This window comes from Thunnus thynnus, chromosome 11, assembly GCF_963924715.1.
Source record: "Thunnus thynnus chromosome 11, fThuThy2.1, whole genome shotgun sequence".
In the NCBI taxonomy this organism is placed as follows: domain Eukaryota; kingdom Metazoa; phylum Chordata; class Actinopteri; order Scombriformes; family Scombridae; genus Thunnus; species Thunnus thynnus.
In genome coordinates, this window is record NC_089527.1 from 17,440,373 (window position 1) to 17,463,228 (window position 22,856).

Here is a 22,856-nt window from a genome sequence, read left to right on the forward strand (position 1 = left end):
GTGTCGACTGAAAGAATCTGCATTAATTAAAGCTTTTCTTCAGTTTCTCTGTGGTCCATAAAATTAACTAGTTAGAAGCTAATAGAGTATTTGTGTGCTTGTGTGTGTGTGTGTCTGTGTGTGTCATGTGTTCATATTGTTTAAAATGACTTTTCTAGTTTAACCAGCTTTTGCCAACATAGATTGCACTGCAAATCGTATTCTTTGTGGCAAGCAAAGTGTTTTGGATTGAATAACACAGACAGTGGATGAACTAACAGGTACACCACTGTTCTTCACTGCTAATTCTGTCTGTGCATATATCTTGATTTTCAAGACTTAGCTACAGTAAATGGCATCTCAACACAAAAATTACACACTTACTGTAAAATGCGTCACCAAGACAGTATTTACGCTCAAGGCTGGCTATCAGTGGAAACTATGTGACATTAGTGTCAATGTGATACCTGGGTTTTAGTGCTAATACCAACTTAAGCGTGCCGAAAGAATTCGACTTCCCATTCAGACAGACACAGTGACAGGGGTCAGTAGGTCATCAGCATAGGTGCATCAGCTAACACTCCTTTACGCTGTGTGACTTGGGTTAAATGCAGGTCATTGTCCATGTGTGGTTACAAGGTTTCTGCGAAAATTGTCATTTTATAAGGGTTTAGATGTCCCGAGAGATATACTGACATACCCACCTGACAGAAATACAAAGAGTGTACGATAGAGCAGATGTGCTTGTAGTACACTATACAGAAGGAGACTTAACTTCATTTGGTAATTATGCAGTTTAATTCTGCGTACTTGGTTTACCAACAACGTGTATGGAACTACACTGAAGACTGGGGGCTTACAGTGCTAATGGTGACCGTTAACCATAACCAGAGATTAACCTTTTACAGCTGTCACCTTTGAAAGGGTCCAACACAGGTTGAATGCGCATTTAGTAGACCCTTTATACACACGTGTTATGTATGAAAGGAATTCAAGAATTAGGTGCCACACTGACATGTCTTAAAACATGACACAATGGACACAATTCTTACTGTATTTACTGCAGAGCTGCTGTATTGTGATGTATTTCTGTTATTTTGTACACCGCCTCTAAGTGTTTTATTGTCTAGCATAAACCTATACATTGTACGTCAAGGTTTGTACCTCAAGGTTATGTGATTGTATTGAAAGTTTTCAGGACTCTGTTGTACAATGGCGAGGGTCTGCATCTTTTAGGAGGCTATTGCCTTCCCTCACAAGGAGTGACAGCTCACAGACCTGCTTGAGAGGTGAAAGACACCATCCAGATTTACATCCATGAAAGATAATTCAAGCAGGGGTGAAATGGGACCCTTAATGGGACCCTTAAACCTTGCACAAAAAAGGAAATGGATTTTAATTCATTGTACTTTTATTTGGTGAGGATGCTCACTTTGCTAAGTAGCCTGAGACTTAATAGGACAACAATTCACTACATATTATAATCAGAACACAAGACAAACACAGAAGAGTGCAATTCATTATCAAACAAAATATGATTTTGTGCAGTTTAAAACAATGAAGATGCCCATCAGGCTTTAGCCAGTCAAGGTTTTATATTTCCCTTTCATGTAGTTTAATGCAAAGTACAGTGTTTCTATCTTTGTGACATTACTGCAGATGTAGGAGACGGGGAGATGGAACATTAGTTGGAATATGTGTGTAAGATTAACTCACATTGACATGCTAGAATAATTGATCTGTACTTCAATGCTTATTTTTCTAAATCAATGTCTTGAAATAATATTGAACTGTTTTTATGGGTTGGGCACGTCCTCGTGGGCTCTGGCCATTCACTTTGATGAGGAGGAAAGAGCATGCGAGAGACTGTAATCATTTTTACATCATTTTGGGGCAGCACTGTATAATTAGAAAGGGTTGATTTCCTTGACCACAGCAGCGGTTGAAATTGCAGGCTTTGCCCCATCCAGGGTTTAGGAAAGTAACTGAAATAGCACTGGCAAGTTTCTGTCCTTGTGTCCCTCTGCGTATAGTATCGGTCAGATGGCAGAGCAGTCACCATGACACACTGCAGCCTATTCACCAGCACTTGGACGACCAGCTTTTATGTGGCGCCTCTTGTTTTCAGAACCAACTACCAAAATTACAACTTTGTCATAATCTCTTTAGCATGCAATATGGCCGAAACCTGTATCAGCTGCGACCTGCTGTGACTGCAGCAAGTGAACACTCCTCTGGGAGCTTTGACACTATACCAGGTAGATGTAGCCTTTAAACAGATACTTCTAGTATCACTGGAACACTGCAGCATTAAATTAATTTTATTAGTTTACAGCGGTCTGCAGTGTTTCCCCCATAAAGGGGCATCTGTGTCACACTGCCATAGCTTTATCATGACAATTCCTTTATGAAATCTTATTATGAGTGGAGAGCCAGAGCTCCTGTCTTAGGTATTGGTGAGCATTTCTGAAGTGTTTTTATCCATCATATTATCTACAGTTAGAGCACAAATTGTCTTTACTTTAATTTACATCTTTATACTTTACAGATGATGTTGCTGTATTGTTTCAATGTGTCATTATTAGGGCTGCAACTAATGATTATTTTAAGTATTGATTCATTGGGTGATTGACATATTAAAACAGCTTGTTTTGAATGGCCAACAGTCTTAAAACCAGTGGTATCCAGTTTATAATCATAGAGAACAAAGAAATTTATTAAATTCACATGTTTTCTCACAACTGAGAAGGTGGAACTAGTCAGGGTTTGGCAGTTTTGCTTAAAAAATTTGTGAACGAATTGTTTCAGCTGTAATCAATATTAATTTGTTAAAAATAGCATTCAGTAATACCACTCCACAGTACTCATAACATAGAGAACTTAATTTGGACTCCCTGCATCATATCTTCCATATCTGCATATCTAACCCCCAGTCAGACACATCCACTTCCCTGCCCACCCTTTCCAGTGTCTGTGTGAATATGGATGCAGTACGTCCCACTCAGGTCAGGGTGATGGCAGGTCCTGGCCTTGGCAGAGTGACCTTTGGATCAATCACAGGTTTTTCCATGTCTGAAGGCATGCAGAGGTGTCTTTGCAACCTTTCCGCTTCCTGTGTCTGTCATTCTTTATTGTTTAGGAGCCATTTAAAACACAGGACAGCTTTGTGTCCCTTGTGGCGAGGCGGAGGCGTGGAGAAAATGGGTCTCTGTTTCCGATTAGCCCAGCAGCCCAACAACACTCCTCACTTTCCCTGAGCAGAGAAAGCAGGATGCTAATACTAGCTTGCCTCTTGCAGTTGAGTCTTCAGTGATTTCTGCAAACCTCTGGCTGCAGACAGGCGTCAGCTCTAATCTGCCGAAGTCTTCCCAAGCTGCACAGTCCTGAAAACAGAACCAAAACTAATTGTCATTGCTGTGGTTCGCCACATCTGCAGTTATGATTTAACTGGGTCTGCTGACGTATGATCTGTATTATTAGTTAGGTATTACATGTTACTTTGAGGTTGATAATTCATACATTTTAATTTGTGGCCATGATGAGTGGGCAACTTTGATGCCACAGAATAGATTATTTTGCTTTTAGCTGGCTCCAGGAGTAGAATGGTCTTTCCATTCAGCATTGGTTCTCAGTAAAGCAGAACCTGTTTTTCCCATCCAGGGCTTGGATCCCACCAAGGAAAGTAGTAGCCAGGTAAAGTCATTTGCAAGTCTTTTTTTTAAAAAAAATTTTATGATAGTTTTTATTGGTGAAAAGCAAACAATTAACACAATGCTGGGTTTACAAGTCACCATTTTTCATATTTTCTTTTGCCCACTCACCCTTCCACCCCACCCAACTCCTGCAACAACAACAACAACAACAACAACAACTACACACATTACAAAAAATATACAGTATATATATAATTATAAAAAATAAAAGGGGGAAGACATCGATAACCAATGAAAACCAATACAGTACCAACAATGGGTTGAGTAAGTAGATGGCCGGGAAAAAAGAAGTGGAAAAGAAAAATAAATAAATCAAATAAAATAAATGAAAGTAAAATAAAAATTGAAAAAAAACCTCTGCTTCAAATTGTTTATACTTGGCCATGGGGTTAAGAAGTACATTGTCCAGGAGCCAGCTGCAGGCCGATGATATCATGTATAAACATAGGCAGTCAGTCAGGAGGAAGAACAGATAAGCCATTAAAATAGGAGAAGAAGTGTTGCCACTTTTTTAGGAAGCACTCACTAAACCCTCTAAGTGTAAACTTTATCTTTTCTAGATAAAAAAACAACATCACATCTTTCAGCCAGGCAGAGGATGAGGGGTGGGGGGGTCGAGGCGACTTCCAGGTTAGGTGTATTCTTTGCCTGGCTGGAAAGTGTTGCGAAAGCAATAATAGTCATGTGCAAGTCTGAAGTTAAGTCATCTGTAGAGACTGTGGGAAACCATTTCTGTGAGGAGAACAAATTACAGTATCTCGATAGGTGAGACAGTAAAATATAGGTAATACCCAGTCCTAGATAAATGGTGAATGGCTGAATTTATATAGAGCTTTTATCCAAAGCTCTTTATAATGTTTCTGTTGCTCACTCACCCATTCACACACACACTCACACACTGATGGCAGTGAGCTAGTGGCAAGCTAGCTGGCGCAACCACCAGGAGCAATTTGGGGTTCAATATCTTTGCCCAAGGACACTTCGACATGAGGACAGACCTTCTGATTAGTAGATGACGCACTCTACCTTCTGAGCCACAGCCACCCCAAAGATGGAAGTATGATAGCAGAGAAAGTGAAATATAGCTGCCCTGAAAGTGCGAATGATTAAGTGTTAAGTACAATGACACCATAAAAGAAATCTACTGTCTTATATTGCAAGCTGGCAGAATTCTGGAAAACTGGATTATATTGCAAACCACCGTGACCAGCTTAACAGGTTTTTCTGTTGAAGTCTTTGAGATTACTATAGAGTTACATTGTGTTCTTTTTACATAGGAAACAACAAAGTATACTTACCCTGACTTTCATATAGTTAGAATAGAAGGTACTCTACTGTACACACCTAAACTTATTGTTCATGTTTTAGAGATGCAGAGCTGAGAGGTATAGCCCCAGGTGAGATTTTCTCCTTCAAGCCATAACCTTGCAAGCGTATTTGTATGTAGCTGTGAAGAAATGAACCAGGCAGTGACGTGGATACAGCTTTTACCCTTGGTATCTCAAGCTGCTCAGTTTTCTTTAAAATATATTTGGACTTTGCTCAGATTTGTTCAACCACTTTTAAGTACTGTATTCTACATTTTTACTGTGCATTCTTTTTTTCTCTCTTTTTACTGTCATACTTTATTGGCCCACTTCTGTTTGCCTCATAACCACCACAACAACAACAACACCAGATTCTGCTTCCAGTTTGAGAAACTTTATATAGTCTCAGGTCAGAGAAGCTCAAACAGTGAATGAAATACTGACTGGTTTACTGAGTCTAGATGTGAGATGTGCAGCTGACTTACACTCTTATAAATCCGCATTTCTCATTTTTTCTAATTCAATAATTTTCAAAATAAGCATCATGTTAAACCTGTTTGGGGCCAGTATGTTTTCCAAGTTTGACTGATTGTGCCATCACTCTGGACTGCTAAAGGTGAATATATGCATTTAAGTGTATATCTATCTACCTATCTATCTATCTATCTATCTTCTATCTATCTATTTATTTATCGCTATATATATATTAGGCCAATAATATGACAAAACATAAAGAAAAAGATACATTCATAAAACTTTATCATTCTATCAACATTCTGCTGTAGCCCTGCAGAGAAACAAAAGGAACAGAGTGGATAAAGATTTTATTATAAAATATATGAAGATGAATAACACTTCACAAAGTCACCTGCCTGTGAATGATTTTTGTACTTGGCCAGCTAGAATGCTTAATGAATGACATGTTATCTTAACATAGTGGTCAATGACACAGTTTTATTTACTCCACTAACTAGATGTCCTTCTCATGTGTCCCATGGCATGAGAAATGCTCACTGGCCCATGACCCGGGGTTTAAATACATATTATGTGGCCCTGTGTTTTCAAGGATCCAGGTCTCCAGCTTTTTCCCATCTCTACCAGTTATCCATGTTTGTGGACCTAGTAACACATGAAGAGACTTATGTCTGGCATGGCATTCTATCTGAATGTCAAGTTGATTTCATGAACAACAACAGTTGTCTCTCTTGTTTTCATCGGACCCAAACTGTTGATGTTGATGTTAATGTTTCCTTGAGGGAAATCTTGACGGTGCACCATGCTGCAAGATGTGGGTGGTCAAAAATGTTTCTGACAAGATGCCTTTCCTCTCCAAATAAGGAAATATTCTTTAACATTCAAGGTTTTTTATTAACTCCTTTAAACACATCAATCAGATAACTCGTGTGGGACAAATTTTGTATTTGACATCTATTAGAGTTGTTCATCCCTGCAAGCATACACAAAGCTTAGCAAAGTGGAGACTGAGAAATGACGGTAAACTGTAAGATTTCCCCTAGGAAAAAAAAACAGAGCCTACAGGTGGATGCTGGCATGGAGGTGGAACTGATCAAATAATGTAATGTTGAACAGCAGCAGATGCAGCAGTGTTTGAATACTGAGCAGTGAAGCAACAGTCAGAGCAAAAGAGCAGTATGCCATATTTGTTGTCCTGAGTGCAGTATTCCTTGTGAGTTTAGCATCGTAATTCAGGGTTTTTTTATAATTGGCCTGTTCATAAGATTTGTTCCATTCCAACGGTCGAACTAGAAGAATGCTCAATATTTCAGTTGTTCAAATGATTATAGGAAATCTCAGTAAGAGACCACTCCACACTGAAATCCACCATTAGCCCTGCTGTATAGTATAAGCTGATTTCTCTGCAAGCCTGTGGCACAAGCCTGTGAAACAAGGTTGCGTAACCACCAATAACTAAATACCATGAAACTGGGCGTAGAAAGTTGTATGAAAGCTCTGAAAACCCACAAATATGTTGTCATAGGGATGATGTGTAAAATGTCGACATCGTGAAAATCGAGTTAAGACAGCATGCACAAAAAGGTTATTCTTAGTCAAAAAGTAATGTAGATGGTGGCTGACTACATTAGCTGTCACATCTACAAGAGGGACAGACTAAAAATGACTGGACACTGATCTGCACTCTCAGTTTTAGTTTGTTGACGAGGCATTATGTGGTTACGAGAGGTGAAGCCAGGGTAGTCGACGGAACAGTGTGCGGTTTCGACTTTGCTTAGTCAGTCCTCTGCTGGGAGCTGAAGCTACCAGCCAACTGTAAGCAGAGCACAACAACAGCAAGAACAGATGAATTAGTGTGTGGACCCTCCTGCTACTGACAGTCCATAGCTTTATGGGATAGTATGTATTTTTTGAATGTGCAAAAATGTGCATAATGATGACAGCATTTCAGGTGGTGCAGGTCTTTTGATATTTCATAAAGCCCTAAAATGTGATGTTGCAATCATGTTTTAGTAGTGAAGGAGTTTGATGGCATTTTATCAAAGTATCAGATCCTTTCAAATCCCTTATCAAATTTTATAGGTTTACCTTTCAACATTTGCATGTAACTGAAGGATAAAATAACTACAACTCAAAGATGGCTTAATCACCTCTTGTTGGTTGAAAAGGCAGAAACACCACAGTTTTTAGTGGCAGCCTAATTAATGTTCACAACCTGTATCTACAACTTGAAAATGAGATGAGCAGCATAATATATGAAATGCTAATTATATGTATCTGACACATTTAATTAACAGCTAATCAACAGCATTAAAAGACTACTGTACTTCACCAGCTACTCACTCCAAATACTGAAGGTTCTGATACAGGACTATTAGGCTGTCAGATCAAAATGGTGATACGTAAGACTCACAGATTAACTGGGAGATTCTTATAAAATGCTAGATCATTTCTTAAGAAAGGAGACTTGTGGTTGTACAGTGGTGTTATAGACTCTTTTCACTCACAATCAGTCTTTGGCTGAACACAGACAGCAGCTGCAGAGAGAATATTAACCAGAGAACAGCCTAAACTTTTCAGTTTAGCCATTACAGAATTAATGTTAATTAGCTACAGCTGATCTAATTTGCTGCAGGTGATGTCTGTCATTTTAATCAGTGACAACGACTGTTGGCTAAAAATGAAAAGCCTGCTATCTACTATACGTATGTTTTCTATTGGTCCTTGCTAATGAAAAAAGAGAGAAGAAAGATAAAAGGTTTGATAAGAGATTCGTTAGCATCGGAGCTTAATGAATCTGGGTATTTTGCCAACGGGAACTGGATCCAAAAGGGAAGCGGCTATTGGAACCCATCCCTATGTTTTAGTCTCCCTGTGTTTTTCAAGGGAAAAAAGATCAATATTGTGAATCATCCTGAGGCATGGGGAAAACAAAGATATTGAGATTTAATTTTTTTGTCCATGTCGCCGAGCCCTATTTTGTCATCTAGATAAAAAGACCACCTGTTGTGCTTATGTCCTAAAAGCTGACATTTTTGGTTTTTCAGTGTTTTCAACTGATACGTCTGTTTTGTATGTACTCAAAATGTCCTCCTCTCAGAACCAGCTGCTTTCTGCTGCTGTTGCTGTGAAAGATGTTACCGCTGAGAGATTTCCTCTGAGGTTTTACATTCCTGGCGTTCATACTTCAGACTCAGGATGGTAGTAAAAACGAGTGGTTTGGTATATTGTTTGAGTTGGGACAACTTCAAGGTCACTCAGGCCATCTTTATTCACATCTAAACAAAAGTTTTTTGCAGGTTGTTTTCGGGGATATGTTGGAAAATGTTCAAATCTGTTCTTAGTGGATTAAAAGTAAGGTACATTTTACATGGTAAATGATTACTACATCACAAAACAACTTTTCGTTTTCCTTGGAAAACATATTAACATACATCATCTCTGTGGGCAGAATACTACAAAAGTCCCTCATTGTGGTCATGGAGTTTCCCGGTGATTGGAAAAATTGGCCATCCTGGTGAATATGGGATTATGATCCTCTGGAGAAATTCCAGTTTAGTCTCCTCAGGCACATTCTGACTGTGTTATTTTCCCCTGTTGGAGCTAAACTCAAAGGTCTACTGAACGTTGCCACTCATTTCTTTTATCAAGTGTATTGCATCAAAAAGTCTTTTTTGAAGACCTCTGTAGTGCTGTAAAGGGATCATGTAATGCAATGACTTGTACTGGTGGTCAAAATTAACTTTTTAGTAACATATATACAATTTAAAAAGTTTGGTTATGTGACACTGTGCCAGATAGAAAATTTGAAAATCACTGGAGATCCTATGGTGTTGGAGGAGTCACTATGTCTTTGTTGTCCCTGCAATTCTTTACTTCTAGCTTCAACTGTTCATCTTGAAAATGAACACAGGAAGGAGAAATGTGCTTGGGACATGACATTATTTAGTAAAAAAAAACTGGAAACATGTAGCCTTAAGGACACACGCTCACAGCCAATTCAACCACTTGCAAGCGATGGTGTAGTTGGGAAGAGTGAAAAAAGTTGAGTAAATGAAGCTGTTGAGCCAGAGTGTCTATGCTCTAAGCTTATTTGACATATTGTTTTAACCACAGACCAACCATTTTTTAATTATTTTTTTGTATATTTCTGCCTGTACAGTTTTTAAAACAGTCCTATCAAACTAGCATAAAGGAAGTTGTGTGAACTCATGCATAGTACATTCATATTCATATAACACATACTTTGCTCAGTTATTCTCACAGTTCCAACAATATTGTGCCACAATAGTCACACAATAAAGTTACTTTTATGGTGTATGCGTGTGAGGAAACATGCACCATTAAAAGTCACATAAGTGCACTGTTTACAGGGCAATAACAATAGAATTTTGAATAGTTACACGTCACAATAGTGGTACCCTCTATTGAACTTGAAAAATGTAAAGTGAAGATTTGTTTACTGATGGAAGGTTTGTACAAAAATGATTAGGTGGCAGCCAGCAAGATTTGAGGACTCTACCTAGATTCCTCATGTCATTGCACGAGCTGATGCTGATGCTACTTGTAAAATCTCTAACCACCTTGTGGTTCTCCTCAACAGGTGATGTTCACAGCCACAGTGCCCAAAGAAGATACCCACCTGAGAGAGACCCCCAGCCCCCTGGCCCTGGCAGTGGTCACCCTAATGTCCCAGATGATGTTTTTAGACTAAGCCTTGCCAAGGGGGTGTCCATGTCTCTCCCCTCCTCACCTCTCCTGCCACGACAATCCTATATGATGCCCCTACGACCTAGCAAGAGATCACCAGGTACGGTTTGGACCTATATTTGTAGCTTTTCTGTATGATTCCTGATTTTGATGTCGTATTGCCATTTCGTTCTAAGAATGAAACACTTCTGTTCTTCACCACATGCCACAATAAGACCATGGAAGATCTAGTGATAACGTAATAATTATAGCTGGACCATTTGGTTTGACTGCGAGTTCAGTTTGCTTACACAGAATTGTTTTCGTCACTTCATCCCTGTATTTGATCACATTGTGTCGAAATAGTGGTCTCTACAACTGCACTGTGTGTTTACACTTTACTGGCTGGTAATGGGCGTGTGTTTACACTGGATCTAATTGTCTGTCCTCCCCGGCTCCTTCTATGCACCATGTTGAGAACATGCTTGTCAGCAGCTGTGGGGTGCTTCAAAGCAGGGGATACCTTTGTAGCTGAACTTGTTTCAACCTGAGTCTTTGTATCCTGGAGACTTGGCAAAGAGGAGAGAAATCCCTTAAGTGGTCAGTGTGGCCCCACTCACATGTGGCACTCATCTGTGGGCTATCTAGCCTTTGTTTAGAGTGGTTACAGCTTTGATCTGTTTAGTGTAAAGATGAGTGGATGGGGAGGTAATGTATGGCTTTATCCATTGTTGTGTCGTTCAAGCTCACAGTTTTGATATTCAGGTTTAAATATTCTTTTTTTTCATTGAGTTTTTGTTTAAATGACCTCTCTCACATGAAAAGTCATATTTTAATTTTAGCTACAGATCTGGATGGACATACTGTGTTTGCTTTAGTGTTTTCCTTCTCAAATCTGATTTTCTAAGCACGTTTTCTGCAATTTTCATCACATACTTTAAAACCTAATATTGGTCTTGCAGGCCTGAATGTGTGCAGAACATTATTCAAATGTTCACTGGAAAACTAGAAACACAATTGCAAGTCTAGTTTATAGACTGAAAATGAAGTAAAACTACTGGAAAAATAGTTTATGATGGCCAAGCAGAGTTTCATTTGCTCAGATCCTACTCCAGTTAAAACAAATCTATTCACCTCTCTTAGGTGGCTCTGGATTTGCGATGGCTGTTTAAACCCATCAAAGAGAGCACTGATGAAATGTACATTTAAAGACATGAAGGGGTGGACAAGAGGGGGAGATGAAGAGTAAGGAGAGACTGGGTAGGCTGTGAAGGTGAAAAGGGCCCAGGGGACCGGGGAAGGGGAACACACTCATTAAAGGCATACTCCCACTTGGGGTGCTCTGAGGCATAGAAAAAGGGGGAAAAAAATGGACTGACAAGATAGGATGTTATGGAGGACAGCCAGGAAGATAGGGTTGGGGGATGGTCTGAAGGCTCCCCTCCGCTGTCCTCACAGGTAACTGTGAAAACCCGTAGGGGAAGAGTTCACACCTCCAGTTAATAAACACATACTGCAGGAAATGTCTCAGTTCTGCGACAAAAACAGCATGGGCCATAATGCTAAATTTTCTCTTCCTCAATCTTGTCGAAAGAGACATAGAGTTCTATATATAATTTAAGACTCAGCTTAATGGATATGATTGTGCTTTCCTCTCTCAAGAATGGAAAAAAAGTGATACGATCCTGTGAGTCATTGCCATTATGCAGACATTTTATTAGCTCAAATTGTCAGTGAAATTAGTCCATGTTGAGTCACTCTATATTTCTAGGAGCAACGCTGGAGTTCTCAAGACTATTTCAACAAATTCATGTGGAAAAATTCACATCGGTGTCTGGCTAGCGCACCCACACTGACTGGTCCTATCCTATTATACCAGTATGTATAAATATACTAATATAAAATTATGAAAATGTAAGTTTTCTCTTAATTTTAGAATGAAGAATATATTCCATGCATAAACATTTACACATTTACTACATGTTATGATTTTATCTTGGCTCTTAACTAGCATAGCTTAAGGGGTATCCTATCTCAGTTAGGATTTGCCTGCAAATGGTCACATCATGCTCACAGATGTGGACTTACATGCACTTTCTAACAAAGGAAAGATGTCTTGGAAATTTGTGGTTGCTAAAAGACACATGTCACCCCTCTAATACAAATACACCATGAAAAGAGTCACCATGTTCATGACATGTTGCATTCACTATGAATACAGTCAGATCAGTTAAGTGAGTGATTCTGATCCTAATTCGTCCTTAATTAAATGATATAAAGCAGTATAATGACTCGTGGTGGCTAATATTCCAAATAGCATATCTAATATTCTTGATATATCTATTGAATGAGCTGCTCTCTCAGTCCGCCAAAACTAGATGTGTCTAGTTATCATAGCTAAATGCTTTATCATACAGCTCACAGGCTCAAATACATTGCAATATATGTAACTTTGAATACAATGAGTGATTAGAAGGTCGACTTTTGGCTTATGCAGTGCTTAAAGGATGGTATTTAGTGTAGACATCTCTGTAGCTCGTATATTACACTAATTAGGTGCCATTTAATACAGCACTTGACAATCAAACATTTTGCTGAAAATTGCATTTAATTTGTTACATAATACGACCTGTGTTCTAATTTTTGGTAAGATTATTTTATTACTAAGTCAAAGTTTACTAAAAGCGTATATTTAGCAGTTATGTACTAAGTTATACATTATGTCAAGTTTTACATACATCCATCAATGTATTCTTTCATCCATCCATTTGTCCTCCATCTAGCTATCACTGATGTCTTTGAGAGGAAGTGGTTTCACAGAATCAGAAAGCATTTTGTGGCTTGGCTTTGTTTCCTGACACATCGGATAATCTGTTGCAGTTTGGAAGGCTTTAACTTTGTGGTTGTTCTTTTCATGAAAACTTCACAGGGGACAACAGAGAAACATTAAGTTAATTAGGAGTGTGACGGATGCCTGAGCCGCAAAATCCTGGTGGCGTTGACTGCCGCAGCTTTGATCAGCTAAGCCCAGAGCTTAACCATGAAACACAGCACCCTGACATGTGTTGACCAGCACCTAGGCTTTACAGTCCTAATAGTTTACAGCCCCTCTAAAGGCCTAGGGAGGGACATTTACTACAAGAATGTTGCCTGGACGGACCCAACCTGCTCCAACCTACTGCAGGTCATAGATCATTTATCCAAAACCTTGAACCTCAATTTTAAGGGTAGAATATAGATGATGACACGGTAATTGAGCTTTTCAGGTCTTTTCCTGCAGTTAGAAGTAACAGAACTTTTAATCTTCCCTCTGCTCCACCTCTGACAGTCTCTTGGGTATCTCCACAGTGACCTCCTCTGGTTGTGATAAGTTACTGTGCCACTGTGGGATTGAATGCATCTGTTTTCCTCAAGGTTGCACTCACTGCTAAGTGAGTTGCATGTATGCAAGGATGACCTTGTTGAAGATGTTAGATGAGTGCTTTCCTCTCCTTAAACATACTCTTTAATGTACAAGCACACAGCACCATTTAAAGCAACAGTTTGCTGTGAACGGCATTAATTAATATAGTTAAACATGATAAAATATTAAATATTAGTGACATTGAATGACTGCAAGAGGTTGAAGAGCGGTAGATAGAGGCTTTATAGCTGGAGAGTAGCTGTGTGACCTTTCTGTAGTCACATGATACAGAACAGTTAGCGCCATGCTTTGCTTCCCTGCCAGCCCGGAAAAGATCATAAAACAGCAGTTCATATCAATTTATTGCTTTATGGGCAGTGTATCATTTTAATTTGTATATTAGCAAAGAGGCCACAGGGGGAATGGTCTCTAGTATGCTGTTGTAAATACAGAAATGAGTTAAGTGGTTTTTGTATTGATGAGAGCTGGGGGGGGATGTAATGCTGTGGCTGTCCGTGGTTCATGATTCATTAATTGATCAGCCATGCAGGTAAGCAGATCACCACCTGAGAGCACAGTTCACTGTTCTGACATGATTTCTCTATCAAAGGAGCTGGAAATGCTACAAGAACTTCTTTTTTTTTTTTGTCATTCAGTCAAGCGCACTCAAAGCTGGAGTGAAAAGCTGCCTGTCATAGAGACGGGAATGGGAAAAAAGCTAGAGAGAGAAGTTCACACCTTGCTTACTTTCTCACCTCTGCACAGCTGGCCAATCACGGTGTGATTTTTTGATTGTTGCTTTTTGTAAGTGACATAAATCATCAAACAAATAATTATGAAATTCCAAAGCTGTTCCACCATCCGACAAGCAGATTCTGATGAAGCGTACTGGCATTTGAAGCCTATCAGGCGACGACTTTCACCGTCAGTGGTCTGATACCATGACCTTTTAGTTGCTTATCTCCTCTTTATCTCCTTTTTGTGGCAGCAGATGCCTGCTCAGAGCACACTGGCTGCTGTCCATGAGTGATGGTGAGCTGTCTGAACCATTGTGTGCAGTCTTTCTGGTTTTTTTTTTTTTAGATGGAAACTTAACATAGCCATAGTAACATAGCCATTTTGTAAAATGTCTGTGTTCAGAGAGATTTGTTTGGAGTAAACGTAAATGATAGCTTTAGATGATAACACGACAGACTACAGAAAATAACACAGAATGTCATTCGGTGACACTGGAATATCTTCATGGTTTTGCCTGTAGTCAGTTGCAGAGTTCAAGACTGGCTGCTTGAACTGAAATCACCTCTTCTAACAGAGACTTCTGACAAAGGATTCAAGTGTAACTCACCTTCTGCAATCATTTTTAGCTTGACACAATATATAATACCCTCCATGTTCTGTCTGACAAATAATACAACATGTAACAACGTCCATCCAACAACATTCTTGAGCGTAATTTATTTTGCCTTTCTGTCAAGAGGACAGGAACTTCTCTTTAAAGCCAATTGTAGCCCCTTTTGAGGTGAATTCTCCTGAAGTCACCTCCGGGGTATTGACAGTAACCAGACAGCCCAGGGGGAATATTGATGCCTTTCTGAGAGCTGAGCTGTAAAAGACCTTGATGCTGCAGGGATCCTTTGAAAGGTTTCCTCTGTCGGGCACCAACTGAAAAGTTCTATCCAGTTCTCCACTTCGTTGCACTTCACTACACTCCTGCTTTGGCTCCTTATCACATGCCGTCCCCTTATTCAGCAGCAGTGGAACCGCAATTCACCTGCACTGTCATTGCCTCTTCAGTCAGTCTCAGGATGCTCATATGATATAGTGGGGTATCATACTAATGGCTTGCATTTATATAGCGGTTGTAAATGGTTAGGGGGAAAGGAACAAATCATATACTGTATCTCCAGAAAATGTATGACCATGTGCAAAGTGGAGACTAATAAATATAATTCATACCAGCCTGTAAAACAGCATGTACGAGATTAGTTGTGACCATTAAACATACAGTTTAGTCGCAAAAGATCACCAGTCTCTCACAGTTGCCGAATGCAGAATTGCATTAACCAGAGGGGATAATAGCAATATGTCAGGCTATGAATAGGGAAGGACTCATAAATCAGCATTTTAAGTTCACAAAGCACCATGTCTGTAATACTTTCTCAGCTGTTTTTCAGCACATAGTGGTGAAAACTTGGTAGCTTGGGTACAGCTATTAATATGACCAAGTGTATCTCATCCTCTCCACAAGATGTTCAATAGCTCTGAGTTTGTCATGCAGCACTTTGAGTCATGGAGCACTTTGCAGTTGAAGAATGACATTTTGGAGCATAAAGACGGCTGTTGTGAGACTGTTTTTCGCACACTGTCTCATTGAAAAGCTGAAATGTGAAGAAGTCAAGAATCCATCTTGAAGAATGCTGGGAAAACTCCTTGATCACTTCCCAAGCATGAACAATCCTCCCTTTGACCGGCATTGACTGGACATTGTAAGTTGTTGGTCATAGGTATTGGACTGTTTGGTATGTGTGTGTGTGTGCATGTGCCGGCTGATTGAAAGCTCCCTGGTCATGGACTCCTGAGTCTCACAGTGAATATCAGCTCGCCTGGCTGCTTTACCCTAGAGATACACTAAAAAAAACCCTCTTTACCCATCTCCTCCTCCACAATTTACTTCCTATTTATATAACATATGTATTTACACATTTATTTACATGGACACACTGCTACTGCATATTGGAATTACACCGTACTTTTGGGGGATTGATCACGTGAAGCATGCATGTCTTTTTTTCAGTTTTGTCTATTCCACTTGGCTCTTGTCTGACCTGTCGCTCCCTCTGCATCCTCTTACATATTTTCTCTCACTTAATATTTGTTAGTAGAGCTGAAACATTGATCGATTAAACAAATAGTCAATTGAAAATTAATTGTCAACTATGTTGAAATTTGATCATTCAAATTCATTTTTTCCCAGCAAAATGCCAAACTCTCCCTTCCTCCAGCCTCTCAATAGTGAGGATTTGCTGTTTTTCTCTTTTTGTATTTCATACAAAAAGAGAAAAGAAAAAGAGTATTTTGTATCATTGTAAACTGAATTTCTTTGGGTTTTGAGCTGTTTTTCTGACAAAACAAGACATCTGAAGAAGTCACATTGAACTTTAGGCAATAGTGACAGGCCTGTTTCACTATTTTCAGACATTTTATAGACAGAATGTCAGACAAGAAAATAATTGGTAGATTTTTTGATAATGAAACAAGTCGTTAATTGCAACACTATTTGTTAGATAATCCATGTGTTGCAGTTGTGTACAATAATCACCAGATTCCTTTTTCAGCTTAGACTATTTCTCAAAGTGACTTTATCCTCTCAAAGCCACACAAGTTTTATTCAATCAGATGAGTAGAAATATATATTTTTTCAGTGTTGTTAACAACCAGAACTGTCTCCCTTTCTTTCTCTTCAAACTCAACATACTTTTGAATCCATCTGCTAGCTTTTCTTTGCTCAGAGGAATGCCTGCCTGCTTTTTGGAGGACATCAGAATGAGACATTTCTCATTCGTCCTCTCTGCATGGGGTATGTTCAGAATACTTAGACTTAATGCATTTTAATTTGTCGTGTCTGGCTCTGAGTTAGAATGCAGAGATGTGACCAAGTTGATAGTTGGTGGTGTCCTTTCTCATTATCATTTTCCTCCATGGTTCATTGCAGAATTTGGGAAAATAATGTAACTTGATGATCATCTTCCTATCTATATATATATTTGTATGTGTGTGTGTGTGAATATATATACATCTTCCTATAATTGTGAACCAATTAATGAGCACCTAAATGTATTTACTGTCTGGATTTTGTATCCGAGGTGTAAAGAAAATGACATGCACGTCTCATATCTGCCCCTCTGTTATTGTCCTTCAAGGGTCATATGTCAGACACTTTCCAGCCTTGCAGACCTTTTCATGCTTGTTATAGACTTCAATTTACAATTTGTCAGTGCTTCCATTCAGAGAGCCACAGTGGTAATGGCACCCCGTTAAATCTGGAGATGAGATTTTGAATGGAAAAGAAACTCCCCCCTGTGCTTTGTGTGTCATGTGCTGATGCTCAAACATCAGAGTGCTGCTGAAGGACCTTTTGCCTCTCCCCTGTATTATCAGCCCTTAGATGTGGCCAAAAATTACCCAGGATTGCCGGCCACATGTTTGTTATTTCATGTGTGGATCCTGTGTTCCTCCTGGCACTTTTTGTAAACTGAAACTGAACTTAAGCATATGGTTTAGATTACTCAAACTATGCCCCCTGTTGTTTTTAGATGAAATACAGTCAAGGGAACATATTAGACAGTGCTCTTTTGGTCCAAGATATTTACCTGAACTAAGTGTGTCTCTCACACACAGCTCTCTCTGTCTGTGCAGTCCCACATTAATTGGAGCCGTGTGACTCCTGGCTAATAGGTTGTGCCTGACCATCCACAGATGAATGGTGGTTTTCAGGACTCTTTGGCTTTGTCTTCCAAATAACAGGCTGACTTGGATTGCTTTTGTGGATACTTCACTGTCTATTTTGGGCTTAGATTTGCATCTATTTACACATTTTGAATAGGTTCAGAGTCAGGCTGTAACATCTGTATTTGACAGAGATCTTAACCTTAGATGATAGTGCTTTTTAAACAGCACTATCATCACCTTTAAGCAATTTTCGTGCTCACACTCTACCACTACTTACTACAACCTCTGCTTCTAGCTTTGTGTCTGACTTCTGCTAATAAGCAAGAGAACAGTTTACAGAGGCAGAAGCTCTTCTAGGGTATCAAAAGCACCGTTCCTCACTATGCATTTCAAGTTGCATAACCATAGATGGCACTGTGCATCAAGCTGACTTTTGACTCTCATGCTCGGTTTGTTGCAGTGACACTTCCATATCATTTCCTCTCACATGGCTGCCCGTGACTCCCTCCTTTCCCCAACCTCACGAACCCCCCCACTCCACTATTAGTATCTGTGGCCATGATCGCAGCTGTGGTTTAAGAAATTGTTCCATCTGATTTAGAGGATTCTTTGTGAGGTGGGAGTGACTGGTATTGGAAGTGGTATTAGGAAATGGCTATCTCTGCTCTCCCATCTAATCTTTATGTTATGACTGGGGTTACACATACAGTCATCTGATAACAGGAGTCTGGAGGAGGAGGAGGAGGAGGTTTGGATTGGGTTACAATAGGTCAAGGCTGCATGGGAGACTGTAGCAAAGAGAGGCAGGCTGTTCTTATTTTCTATGGATTGATGGATATGAATTGTAGTCACCTCTTGTTTTCAGATTATTTTCTGCAGTTTAATTTTTGCTTCTATGTTTCAACTGGAGTATATTTCCTTTTTTACACAGGAAAATGTGGGTAAGAAGTAGAGGACTTGAAAGTACACAGCTAGTTGCTTGGGAGATGTTTGTTTCATGGCTTAGTATTTAGTCTAGTGTCTTTCCTGGATTTCCTGGATGTATAAACATTTCTATTGCCATTCTTTGGAAAGATTAGCAGGCCTTTGCCACCACTCAAAGAAATTACCTCATTGTTGTCTCTTTAGGACAGATTACATTTTTCTATAGAATATTTTGTAGAACAACAAGGACAAATCCTTTTGCACACACAAAACATGGAAATTTTGCAAAAGGAGCCGTGTCTCTAGTGGGGTGAGTATGGTGATGGTTTATCACAAAATTCAGCACCGTGAGCTAGCATTCTGTGCGGAGCTGTGGGATTTTCTAATTCTGTCACGGTGTGTGCAGAGGGAACAGAGCAGCCAGCTAACCTTGACTCCTCGCTAAAGATGGTCCTCAAAGCCCTGTACTGCTGTCCCAATTACATCATCTGACTTGAACCAGGACACCTGGACCTTAATCTATCCAAACGTATCCTTGCAGCAATAGGAGGGCATACTTTCAAGGGATAGCTCACAGATCAACAAGCAGAAAAAAAAAAACTCCTCTTTTGTCTGTTTTGCTGTTTCTCACATCTCCAACAGTGCATGTGTGTGTTTGATCGCTCATTTTTAAAGTTCGCTAAGAGGCTAATTGCTGTGGTTTCCTGCTGTAGTTTACATTCCCAGAGCTGGCTAGTAGTGTTTTACTGGGAGTCTCCAGCCATGCAGACAATATTCTGGGTTGTCAGACAGACCAGAACTGCTATCAGCACAGGGAGCTGTCTGAGAGAGAGTGTGAGTGTGTGTGTGTGTGTGAGTGTGAGTTTATGTTAGTTACAGAGTGCAGCCAAGCCCATCCAACTAAGACACCACCACCTCTCATCTCTAGTCCCATCTGGAACACATTAATCCAGCAAGAACGCTCTCTCTTTCTCTGTTTCTCTCATTCTCTTCTGCATTTATTTTCCTCCCTCTCTCTGTCTGACGCTCTCTCTCTCTCTCTCTCTCTCTCTCTCTCTCGCTCTCTCTCTCTCTCACTCGCTCTCTCTCTCATATCCCCTGTATCTTCGGTCCGTGCTGGCAGGTCCGATCAGGAAGCCCAAATATGTGGAGAGTCCTCGTGTTCCTTCTGATGCCATCGTTTCAGCGCTGAGGAAGGTGGCTGATAACAAGGAGTCCTCCCACAATGGTGAGTACATTTGTATATTTGTCTGCTTGTGTTTTGGAAAAAGTTACTTTAATAAACTGGCTCAAGAGTGACAAATGTTCGTGTCAGCTGGAATCCACAACGTTACGTTCATACTGTGAACTGTAGCTGTATGTGATTCTTGTGTGCCATAGAATATTATTGCCGTGTCCATGGGATCAGGGATAGGTCTCGGTAATTTAAGGATAGCATCAGTTCCTTCAGGAGTGGTCCATGTAAGTACCAGTTGCGTTTGAGCCCTGTTCCTTCATGTAGCCCCTTCTACAAACACACAATAGTGCTGTGTTTATTTTAAAGTGTGTGTTTAGATTACAGAGGGGTCCGTTTTCCACTGTGTGGGGATGTATTGTCTGACACTGGATTTGTTTCACGGGAATGTAGTGAGGACAATACACTTAATTTCTCAGTAATTGCACATGTGCGTGTGTGTTCTTCTGTTTCCACGTTTTTTTGTGAGGTGTGCCTTTCGTGTTATTGCTGCCTGTTCTCTCCTGTGTTGGGCGTTGTGTGTTTGTGTGTGGAGGGGTAATGTTCCACTAAGTGCACTGTTTTGATTTCCAACGGAGCAGGGCGGGCTCAAATTCCTCCCCATAGGTTTAAGTGGAGTTGTAGGATGCACTATCTTTAGCAAAAGGCATCATAGAAAGCGTTGCCCTCTGGAGTGTTACATGGCTCACATATGCAGACGGTAGTAACCCGGCACAGCCCATTCACTGTTGACTGTTACATACCAAGTCACGAGGGTGTGTCTGACATTCAGCTGGCACAGAGCAGTGTTTTGGCTTTGAGCGGACTACCGGCAGATAGTGGACGCCTGATAAATGTTATCTCATGCCAGCTGGTGAACTGGCAGTGTGAGTAAGATCATTTTATGAGTTGTGTTCTCAGGACAAAAGATTTGAGAAACCTAGTTTGGATTGTTTGAATAGAAATTTGATTAGGGGGAGAATATGAGCAGTTGGATAAGTCATGGTACAATATTTTTAAGTATAAATGCAAATCTACTGCAGGTTGCACAAACAGCACCCCCTTCCCCCTTCTCACCATACCTTAACACCTTTCTACTATTCACCATGCATTGCCCACCTCTGCAGACCTGAGATCCTCCTTGAAGCACTTGCATATAAATACACACATTCCCACTCCCCACACGCACGCCTATGCTGTCTTTCCAAAGCTTTCCCACCTCCCTCCTCTTTGCCTCCCATCACAGAGTAAAGAAAAATAATATTCAAGGTGAGTAAGGTTAAAAAACGGTTGTAGCCCTTGTTGTGGTTGTTTTAACCCCGTGTTCTCTGTACTGCCTCTTCTCTAATTTTGTGCCAGGCTAAAATTACTCTTCAGGCATTATAGCAGGTCTAACTATCTCACAAGTATGTGACAGATCTACTGACCAAGCCTCCAGAGAATCCTTTTGATGCCACAAAATAGAGACTGACATCTAACAGCTTCAGTTTCAAACACAGAGTACACAAAAAAAAATCAAGCTAAGGCTAAAAATTGAACATGTTTTTATTCTTCTAGTCAGCTCCCAATGATTCAAGAGTGAACTGTTCCAAACTGGTGATTTGATGACAAATAAGAAATTACATCACACTCTCTAGGAAAGGACCCAGCCTAATGTAGCACATTTTTGTAGTTCATAACAACAGTCTCCATGAACAGCTCGAGGCATCCAAGACGTTTAAGTCTGGCTTTTAGCTTTGGGAATGACTCGTACATGTTCTCAAATATTGACTCAGCTCTCACAGTGAAGAAAGAAACAATATGCTTTTAAGGTCAGACAGCTACTTACTTGTGGCATTATTCAATAAATGTAATCAGATATGCCGTATAAACTATCTACCTCCTTCTCCTCACAGTCGTAGTTAACAAGTCAAAGAAGTTTACTGCTGAGAAATTCCAGGAAGGGGTCAAGTTATTCAACTAATTATGCACAATTAGGGCACTGTATAAAACCTAGACTAATGACGGCTAATTGTGACAACCCAGCTGTAGTTAGATGAGGCCCCATGCACAGATGACAGGCTTTTGAGCACAGCTACACATGCTCTGCCTCTCCTTTTACTCTCCCATGTGAACTCATTTACACATACTGTATAGGATTTGTGCTTTTTTTTTTTTTTTTTTTTAAGACCATGCGTGCTACTTCCAAGGGCGCAGGCCTACTACAGCAACATGATGCTCTTGTATTTATGTGCGTCACGGAGCGCATGTGACAAGGATGTCTCCAGTGTTCTGTTTTCAATAAAGAGAGCGTCTTTCAGCCTGTATAGTCACCTACTTCAGAGAGGGTAAACAATGCTGGCTTTTTTTCTAACTGCTGAGACAGGATGAAAGGGTTGTTTGACATTGCAGCTTTTGTAACAAGGACAGTGTCAGCATGTTGACACGGCGCCGGAAGAAACTGAGTTGGAAAACTCATTGGGAGTTTGCAGCATAAGAACTGTGTGACATTTAGGGCCCAAATCAAGTGATTTTTTTCAGAGATGTGAAGGGGCTTTGTGTGTGTGTGTGTGTGTGGGTGTATGTGTGTGTGTGTGTGTGTATGCATGTCATTTTGGCCAAGCGTGGACATGATTAAACCTTGCATGTATAGTTTGAATGTATTCATTTCTTTCTCTATTAGGTTGCACAGCTTTTCAGTGCTCTGTGTTGTGAACAAGCAGGTT

At 40.1% G+C, this 22,856-nt stretch overlaps 1 protein-coding gene across 2 annotated transcripts in view; it reads left to right on the forward strand.

Annotated features, from left to right (window-relative positions):
* tanc1b (tetratricopeptide repeat, ankyrin repeat and coiled-coil containing 1b) overlaps positions 1-22,856 on the forward strand; it is a 111,833-nt gene that overhangs the window by 28,057 nt on the left and 60,920 nt on the right. Inside the window, exons 3-4 of one of the 2 annotated variants that reach the window (XM_067603463.1) lie at positions 10,077-10,283; positions 20,062-20,166. In XM_067603463.1, the coding sequence (XP_067459564.1) occupies positions 10,077-10,283; positions 20,062-20,166 (312 nt within the window). The remainder of the gene's footprint in view (positions 1-10,076; positions 10,284-20,061; positions 20,167-22,856) is intronic. The other variant, XM_067603464.1, reaches the window with a different exon arrangement.